The sequence below is a fragment of the Oncorhynchus masou genome, chromosome 15 (genome assembly GCF_036934945.1).
Source record: "Oncorhynchus masou masou isolate Uvic2021 chromosome 15, UVic_Omas_1.1, whole genome shotgun sequence".
NCBI classification, from domain to species: Eukaryota; Metazoa; Chordata; class Actinopteri; order Salmoniformes; family Salmonidae; genus Oncorhynchus; species Oncorhynchus masou.
This window is the reverse complement of record NC_088226.1, coordinates 63161580-63171685: the sequence shown is the minus strand read 5'-3', so window position 1 is coordinate 63171685 and position 10106 is coordinate 63161580. Positions and strand designations below refer to the sequence as shown.

At 38.7% G+C, this 10106-nt stretch overlaps 1 protein-coding gene across 1 annotated transcript; it reads right to left on the bottom strand.

Moving 5' to 3' along the window:
• Nucleotides 1-1776: 1776 nt before the first annotated feature.
• LOC135555157 (ladderlectin-like) lies at nucleotides 1777-8409 on the bottom strand. The gene is made up of 6 exons (XM_064987505.1): nucleotides 8395-8409; nucleotides 7885-7972; nucleotides 7572-7687; nucleotides 6999-7148; nucleotides 2196-2310; nucleotides 1777-2032 (listed from the first exon to the last, which is right to left on the bottom strand). The coding sequence occupies exons 2-6, from the start codon at nucleotides 7958-7960 to the stop codon at nucleotides 1941-1943; spliced, it is 549 nt and encodes a 182-aa protein (XP_064843577.1). The 5' UTR covers nucleotides 7961-7972; nucleotides 8395-8409; the 3' UTR covers nucleotides 1777-1940.
• Between the last annotated feature and the right edge of the window lie 1697 nt (nucleotides 8410-10106).

The window sequence follows — 10106 nt, the reverse complement described above, 5'->3', positions numbered from 1 at the left end:
TACTTGAGTCATGCACAAAGTAGATGTCCTAACCGACTGCCAAAACTATAGTTTGTTAACAAGAAATATGTGGAGTGGTCGAAAAACAAGTTTTAATGACTCCTACCTAAGTGTATTTAAAACTTCCGACTTCAACTGTACATGTGGTGCAGAGATTTTTTAGTAGCTTGTGTTGTGGAATTATCCTGTGATTAAAACATGTACATTTTAATTAATGTGTTGGACTATTTAATCATGAATTGGTAACTAGATTCTGATTAAGGGAAAGTTATACCTTACAGACGTATTCCCTTGTGCCTATTTGTACACGGATCAAACATGTAATAATGTAGCGTGGGGACTGACAGATTGTTTCCATGATGCACTTGGTCAGAAACGTAGCAGTTTCATAGGAACTTAAAATTACAACAGGAAAATATTGCAGGTTTAAAGAAAGTTTGTGTCAATTCCGAGCAGTTTGCCATTGGGCGAAGATGAGATTTTCCAATTTCATAACACATGTCCTGCAATTGTACACATTTTGCCATAGGGTGGAGAGAAATGTTTGCAGTTTTAAACCACATTTCCTGTAATTTTACACATTTTGCCATGTTAATATGATATCTGAGTGAGAGAGACTAATGAAATCAATGGGGTCCCCCTGGAGGTGTGAATGTAGCAGAAGTGAGCTGCAGGTGAGTTCTAGTACCCATTGTGATGTCATCCCGCCTGAGACTGTCTGCCTGTACTGTCTCCTGTCTGTCATAAACATGGGTTGGTAGACCAGTGGTTGGCACGTTATCTTCAAGTGTCATTTGTTGAGTGTTCACGTCCCATGAAGCCTAAAATTATACATAGGCTTTCATCATTATTGATGACAATATATAACGTACATAGGATCTCATTAATAATCTTTCAATAATGATGTTAATGTAAAATTACAATGTGAGGTTTTGTGCATAAAGAAATAACCCAACATTTTGAGTAGAAAATCCGGAATGAAACTTACTATCCTATTCTGTCTATATTCAACTGGCAAATGTTGTTTGAAGTACAGCTGCCCAACATAACTATTGACCGGTCTTCTCATCAACTTGTCACTGGAAACAGTTTTTGTGTTTACCAATGTAATGTAACATGATGTGCTAGGCTATAATATTACAGTATACTATATCGTATTCACACTCTCACTCATTCAGCAAGTACAAAGTAGCAAATAACAAAACTAAATGTGTTGATTATCATGATCATGTTGATGTAATTATACTACATAGCTGTTAACAGAGGGAAAAAACATGTCACACTGTGACTATCACACCATTCCATACAACTCTAATATATTTGGCTGGAACAAGCACATCTTGTACTCACACATGTCTATAACCAGTGAGAGTTTGGAAACAAAAAGCTACATTCTGTGATTCTAAGAACAGTCAAACGGCTGACCCGTTACTTGGTATAGAGAGAATGGATGATGTAGGGAAACGTAACGCCTCTCAAATTCATAGACAGCGCTCTAACGGTCTATGACAACCACATGATAATGTTTGACTTATTTTAAAGCAATATACATTGTTTGTTTACATTCATGTTGTTTGTGGAGTAATACAACCTTTTTGGTTATACAAGAAATCAATTATAAATTAAATTCTCCAAGAATAATTGAAAGAATATCAAAGAATTTAAATGACCGCTGAACAGACTCCCAGATCTTAGACTATCTTAACGAAACACTTCAAAGGATTTGACAATTATGGAACTATCATTCATGTTTAAATAATGACTCCTGAGAGAAAATAATGTGTACACCTGTTTTATTGACAACAAACCACATCAACATTGTCTGCAACAAGTAACTAAACTTTCATTTTACAGCAACAAATAATCTTCATAAAGTATTTGATTTTACCATAAACATTGTTCAGTTAGGTTGCTGACACTACGCAGTAGAATGTTTGGTTTCAGTTGATGGTTTGACGGATTGAACAGGTCCTTATGGAGCACACAGAGGGATATCTCCTTTCACATAATTCATCATTCCAGGCATCTTTACCTTAAGAGGAAACACAGAATAGAAATGAACTCTCAAATCAATTCAGATATAAACATAAAAATTAAAATAAAAGTGTGTTTGTGTCAGATTTATTTGTTATACTTACTATGAATAACGTTTAATTTGATGAATGGATCAGTGAATGATAGTGGGCTTACTGTACCTCCAAAGTTCATCTGAACACATGGCTCTCTGGCACCGTTATAGTTATTGGGCTCGTCTTCCGCCCAGTTCTGGTGATTAAATGTAGATCCGTCACTCCAGAACCATAGCCTGTCCTGTGAGGAAGAACTGAGGTCTCAGTATCAAAGAAATCACATATAACTAGAACACAACCGTTTAAAGATGGAATCCGCAGTAGGGGGAAACAGCACCACTGACCGCCACACCAACATTGTTATTGATTTTGTTGCCAAGTTGAGGAGCGTTGAGCAGCATGTTAAAAATGGTGGTACATCATGTGCCCTTCTATAACACGTGCAATGATGTCTGAAGGGAAAAAGAGTGTTTGTTGTTTGCTGTAATTTATTTGTTGTTTTTGATATCATTTATACTTTTTGAATTATAACCATAGGCTTCAATGGGACGTATTTTGATTATCTACTGCTCTTGAAATGTTAATGCTACAAACATTAAACCAACATTGACATGTACAGGCTGATGTACAGACTGACTCACCTTAGATTGCTGCAAAATAGCTTTTTGCTATCTTTTTGCTCATATAAAGCTTGTTCTATCCCCATTCATTTGAATGGTGTAACGCAGGCTTCGACATTCTAAACTGAAATCACTGCCACAGATTTTGTAATATTTAAACAATGTATGACTTATGATGCTATAGTACTCTATCTAGCCTACTATGCTGTCCCACTATAACCCACTGTGTCAGTTGATACTGCAGTGGGCATCTATAAGATCTTCCAAACCTAGGTCAGAGAATAGAGAATAGAGAGATTTTACTCCAAATCTGATGGGTTATATGAGTCTCATCAGTCCAAACCAGTTGAGAGTTACCAGCAGGTGTTTTGATAATAGAAAAAGGCAGTGAGTCAGTGCTTCCTCCACCACAGACAAGACATTTCTTTGGAGTTGTTAACATAATGTTTTGATATTTTTATATGATCAACCCATAAATAATCTAGACCTACATGCAACAGTATATCTTGCGCTTAAGACAATGATTTCACATGAGGTATGATTTCACATGAGGCCTTATTCACATGATATGCCTAAATACATCTAACCACTAGGCTAATAAATAATCACATATTGTTTCCGACAATTTCAATAACCATGTTATTTCAAGCGGAATATCATGTTGGTAAAAGAATGGCTAAATTGGACATGCTTATAGAATTGGGTAATTGAAAGCATTTAGGGGCTATGTAAACTTTAATGGTGTTCGGTCAAAATAATAGCCCTTTCAAGCATTTATGCATCATTTCGGAAAGTAACTTGATGCCTACTGTTAGAAAAACCATTTAGCATTGTTAAATGGAAGTAACCACTGTGTGAATAAAACAGTAATTGTATCAAAATTCTGCTTTTAACAACCATTATACTGTATGATTCAGTGCCATATGCCCAGGGTTGGGTACTGTAGGTTACTTTCTAAATGTAACTCGGTTACAATTACTAGTTACCTGTTCAAAATTGTAATCAGTAATGTAACTTTTGGATTACCCAAACTCAGTAATATGATAGCTCAAGAGGCATTAGAAGAAGATAAATTAATATTACCAATTGAACTACATTTTTTGTAGGATAAATTAATGTTAGAGTTTAAATAGCCATAAATGTTTAATTGTACTTGTGTTATTTATGTAGGCTTATACTACAGATAATAATATGATTAAACTACATCTTTACATGAAACAAAGAACAAAGTCTGTCAGATTTCCAGTCATTCCAATTCATAGAATACTCCTTGTTTAACCTGAGCATAACTTAAAAACTAAGGACTGATTGGGATCATTGCTTTGAGTTGAATAAGAAATGCTGCTTTCGGAATGGCATGCTCTGGGCACTAGCCTACCAAAAAATGGTATTTGTATGTGAAACATTTATGCCATTTGCTCCATTTGCTATAGGCCTACTGTTGACTTTTTTGTTGGTTACACTTTGATATCATGAAAATTTGCAGCTATTTAAGTCTATCAAAAGAGCATGAGTTTGAGCATGTGTCCGTTAAACATATTGAAATATATATCATCATCAGAAATTAGATTGCAGTATTAAAATAGAGGGCAGCATTTTCACTTTTGGATAAATAGCGTGCCCAATTTCAACTTCCTGCTACTCAGGCCAAGAATATAAGATATGCATATTATTAGTAGATTTGGATTCTAAAACTGTTTGAATCATGTCTGTGAGTATAACAGAACTTATGTAGCAGGCAAAACCCAGAGGACTAACCATTCATAAATTTGTTTTTTTTTTGAGGTCACTGTCTATTCAATGAGTTTTCATTGGGGAACTATATTTCTGAGGCACTTGTTTGCAGTTCATACCTCTTCCACTTCCACTGGATGTCACCAGTCGTTGGAAAATGGCTGAGGTTATTCCTATGTGAAATGAAGAAGTGCGACCATCTTGAATAAGTGTAACTCTGTTGAGAGTTGGGCAAGACTAGAAAAGTAGTGTTAGTTTCCTCTTGTCCTGTATTGAAAACATTTAGACCCGTCTTCAATTTGATCGATTATTAAGGTTTAAAATACCTAAAGTTGTATTACAAAAGTATTTTGAAACGTTTTGGCAAAGTTTACAGGTAACTTTTGAGATATTTTGTAGTGGCTTTGCGCAAATTGGAAGCTCTTTTTTTCAGGATCAAACTCGCCAAATAAATTGACATTTTGGATATATATGGACGGAATTATTCGAACAAAAAGACCAGAATTTGATTTTTATATAATTTTATTTGAATTTGCCGCTCTGCATTTCCCTGGCTTTTGGCCAAGTGGGACGCGACTGTCCCCCTATCCTAGAGAAGTTAAAAGCCCTGCTCTCGGCCTCATTCAATTAAACTAGTTATTGACAGTATGGAGACAGGCAGTGCAGGTGTTGCAAGAGTGCATTTTTCACTGGATGTCCACTAGTCACAAAAACAATGATTGATAGATAGCTTGAACTTCAATTCAACCATTATTGGGTTAAAATACACATATACATTTGTGAACAGTCACCCACAACTTAAAAACTGTCGATGCCTCAAATAGCTAAATGAGAGACCAGCAGTGTGATTCACATCAATAATAAGTAGATAAGTAGATATCAATAATAAGTGATATCCGTATCGCCCGTAGGCTACACCACTGCTGTTGTCCTAACCTCCAAGTGTTTATTCAAGTTGGATAATCTTTGGATGCGGACAGCAGTTGCTCCCTTTGGAAGACATTGCCCTGTGTGAATTTAAGTATGCTCTCTCTAATTCTCTCTTTCTCTTTCTTCTTTCTCTCTCGGAGGACCTGAGCCCTAAGACCATGCTTCAGGACTACCTGGCATGATGACTCCTTGCTGTCCCCAGTCCACCTGGCCATGCTGCTGCTCCAGTTTCAACTGTTCTGCCTGCGGCTATGGAACCCTGACCTGTACACCGGACGTGCTACCTGTCCCAGACCTGCTGTTTTCAACTCTCTACAGCAGGAGCGGTAGAGATACTCTAAATGATCGGCTATGAAAAGCCAACTGACATTTACTCCTGAGGTGCTGACTTGTTGCTCGACAACTACTGTGATTATTATTATTTGTAAACATTTATACATTTATTTGTAAACATTTATAAACATTTGAACATCTTGGCCATGTTCTGTTATAATCTCCACCTGGCACCACGAGAAGAGGACTGGTCACCCCTCACAGCCTGGTTCCTCTCTAGGTTTCTTCCTAGGTTCTGGCCTTTTTAGGGAGTTTTTCCTAGCCACCGTGCTTCAACACCGTGCATTGCTTGCTGTTTGGGGTTTTAGGCTGGGTTTCTGTACAGCACTTTGAGATATCAGCTGATGTAAGAAGGGCAATATAAATACATTTGATTTGACATAGCTTGGACTGTAGCCTACAAAAGCCTATTCCTGCTCTTTTCCGCAATCCATCAAACACATTTGGTGTCATAGTGGTCTCCGACTTGAAGTCATATTCACTCAGGTTGAACAAAGTTAAACTTGCAACTTTTTTAAATGCAAAGATGTCAACAACTAAATAATATTCTAACATCCTTTCTGAATTGAAAAGTAATCCTAGAAGTAATCATCCAGTTTTTCTAAAGTGTCAGTAATCCGATTACAATATTTTGTTCTGGGAATGTAACAGATTAGTTTTTTTGCAATCCATTACATGTAATGTGTTAATCCCCAACCCTGAATATGCCTATCACATTATTTAAAATATTAGAATTGGTCAAACAAAACAGAAAATGCATCCCAACATATTAGGAAATGATCCTAAGTATGCAAACAGATCCTGTCAGGTGCAAATTATATCAAACGTTTTACCATTGCAACATTTAATGTAATGTCATGTTTACCATGGTCATCTGAAGGGTGCTATAGAGTTCACAGCTGCCGAAGCCTCATTGCGATTGGCTATTCACCATAATTTGTAACATGTCAATGAGCATCATCACTATCTTTCCTTTGTCGTACCTCAAAATGTCATGATTACCAGCTGAGATAAACTTTAGTGACTTGATTTTACTCCTGGCTCAGAGTTTGTCTGAGCAGTGTCTTAACATCACCCCAAAAGTTATTTTGTCTTAAAACAGGTTTAACAGGATTCATTTTCTGACACGTTTTGTGAGTACGGCCCTGACTTCACAAGTGACCCTTGACATATTGATGAGCATACCAAAAATCCTATTCATCTGTGAGTATACTATAGCTGGACTGTTCAGGTAGAGTAAACATTTCACTTTTACAGTAGTAATTTTCTATTAAGGTATTTGAACTTTTACTCAAATATGACAATTGGGTACCTTTTCCACATTTGCCTGAACAGCATCATATCCTCCAATCCAGGTCAGAGGGAAATCGCCAGTCTTGATCAACACCACCGCCTGTAGAAATTGGGACTCCCTAGAGCTGTGCACAGACGCCAGGTTTGCTCCAAGGAACATACAGTGGCGCTAGAGCAAGCCATAGACAGGGACAAAGACATGTCATAATGTAGGTATTAGTCAGTTGTCCAGTCTTTGTGAGAATTTGTTGTCTAGGACTCTCACAATCAAATATTGGCCATCACAACTAATGTTCTTTGAAATAGGCTCATCGAGATATTAGTGTCTATATTAGTGTCTATGTCTTAACTAATGGCCTGTGGGTTCCAATATACAGGAGTTCTGACTCTACACATTAAATAAATATTGCAAAGCCTAGAAATGTCTAACTAGACAATAACTTAAAGGGGAGGTTCAGTATTTTACATACTGGACATCCATGTGATGCCTGTTACAATAAGGCAAAATCCCCTTTAAGGTAACATCACACCAAATATGCAAGTTGATTTCAATTGAACTTCTTTAATTCACAGTAGAGGGTAAGCATTATACCTCTGCTTCAGGCCATGTCCTTGCAGTCTGGACAAACATGAAGCAGCGTGAATTAAACTGGAACCAGTCTGTGGGGCATGGGCTTTTTTTATTTGCTGCAGATGCCACCATAGCATCTGTAAGGAGAAGACACAGGGCACATTAGAAATAGCAGCCAACTTTCAAGGTGGGCTGAGACTGACTGATCTACAAATCACCTGGCATCATAAATAACTACTCAATATTATTTGTAGATCAGTCATTCCACACACACTAACACTCACCCCCCCGCTACAACATAAAAAATATGTTTGAGTGTGAGGTGAACTCTTACTTGCTTCATCCAGAGTTAAGGCTTCGCTCAGTGCAATGGCAGCACTGAGAAGCAGAAGAATGGTCAACATCGCCATGGTGATAGTCTCCTGGGAGAGAAAGAGAGAGCGAGAGACACACACACAGACAGACAGTGAAAGAGAAGCCATCAAGTCAAAGTCAGTGAGTACTTCAGAGTGTAGGTAAGTTTCCCTAACCTCTCTTGGAGTACCCCCAGCCATTCCACTTATCGGATATATTCCAGTACTATTACATTAGAGCAGATTCAGCTAATGTAGGGCTGAGGAATACCAAGTATCATGTGTTCCACCACATAGAGGAGATTAGCCAAGCACACATGAATATGCATGTCCCCAAATGGCACCCTATTCCATATATAGTGCAGTACTTTTAACCAGGGTTAAATGTGCTCTATGGGCCCTGGTGAAAAGTAGTGCACTATATAGGGAATGGGGTGCAATTTGGCATGCATTCAGATACAGTTTTAGATGAACAGATGTTGAAATCTCACCTTCTAAAATGTTCCGTTGTAGCTTCACTTCTTCGGAGATCTTCAGAGGTCTTCACTGGGTATCTCTCTCTTTCTTTGTCCTGCCTGTGTGTTGAGTTCTACCTCTCCCTACTCTCCTTTTTTAAGGACCTGTCCAGTCAGACCCCTCCCTCTTTTTCTCTCATCCTTTAACCCCCTTGCATTCTGTCTGTCCAGCTCAAGACCTGCTGGACCTGTCCGATAGCTACCTGTTTGACAGGGTTGGGTTCAATCCAATTTGCAGGTAGTCATTTGTATTTATAATTTAAAAATTAGCAACTTTGAAATAAATTAATGGGTTGCACGTTGCGTCACAATTTTGTTATGAAGATTCTCCTGAGCACAGGTACCCGACTGAAGGTTTTACTTAATTCTACCTAATTGGCGCTGATGAAGACGTAGCCTAAAGTGCATTTAGTGGCTTGGAAACACAATGACATTCAGAAGGCAAACCATTAGTAGAAAAACCTTTGTCATCATTGTGGTGTTGTTAGAATTACTTTTTTTGCAGTATAACTAGCTAGCTTGCTCTGGAATTTTAGCTAAATTGGAATTATGTCTTAAATTTGAATGTGCAGCCAAACCTGCTGTCTGTCTGTTAGCTAATTATTAACTGTATTCACCCCGAGTCACTGCATCTGAGATGGGCCACTCCACCCCTCAGGGGCTTACCAGGGCTGTGTCCCAAATGCCACCCTATCATTTTTGTATACAATACCAGTCAAAAGTTTAGACACACCTACTCATTCCAGGGTTTTTCTATATTTTTACTATTTTCTACATTGTAGAATAATAGTGAAGACATTGAAACTATGAAATAACACGTGGAATCATGTAGTAACCAAAAAAGTGCTAAACAAATCAAAATAAATGTTATATAGGGCCTCCTGGGAGGCGAAGTGGTAGCTGTGCCACCAGAGACTCTGGGATCGAGCCCAGGCTCTGTCGCAGCCGGCCGCGACTGGGAAATCCATGGGGCGACGCACAATTGGCCTAGCGTCGTCCGGGTTAGGGAGGGTTTGGCCGGCAGGGATATCCTTGTCTCGTCGCGCACTAGCGACTCTTGTGGCGGGCCGGGCGCAGTACACGCTGCCCAGGTCGCTAGGTGTACAGTGTTTAATCCGACACATTGGTGTGGCTGGCTTCAGGGTTTTATGCGCGCTGTGTTAATAAGAAGCAGTGCAGCTTGGTTGGGTTGTGTTTCGGAGGACGCATGGCTCTCGACCTTCGCCTCTCCCGAGCTCATACGGGAGATGTAGCGATGAAACAAGACAGTAACTACTAATTAGATCCTACGAAATTGGGGAGAAAAAGGGGGCTAAAAATAATAATAAAAAAAATATATATAAAAAATATTATGATTCCTCAAAGTAACCACCCTTTGCCTTGATGACAGCTTTGCACACTCTCAACCAGCTTCATTCACTCAACCAGCTTCATCGGGAAAGTTTTCCAACAGTGTTTGAAGGAGTTCCCACATATGCTGAGCACTTGTTGGCTGCTTTTCCTTAACTCTGCATTCCAACTCTAATGAACTTATCCTCTGCAGCAGATGTATCTCTGGGTCTTCCTTTCCTGTGGCGATCCTCATGAGAGCCATTTTCATCATAGAGCTGTCAGGACCCGGTTACGAACCTGGGTCTCCGGAGTGAGAAACAGTCACTTAACCAACTGAGCCACGAATAGTCAGCAGA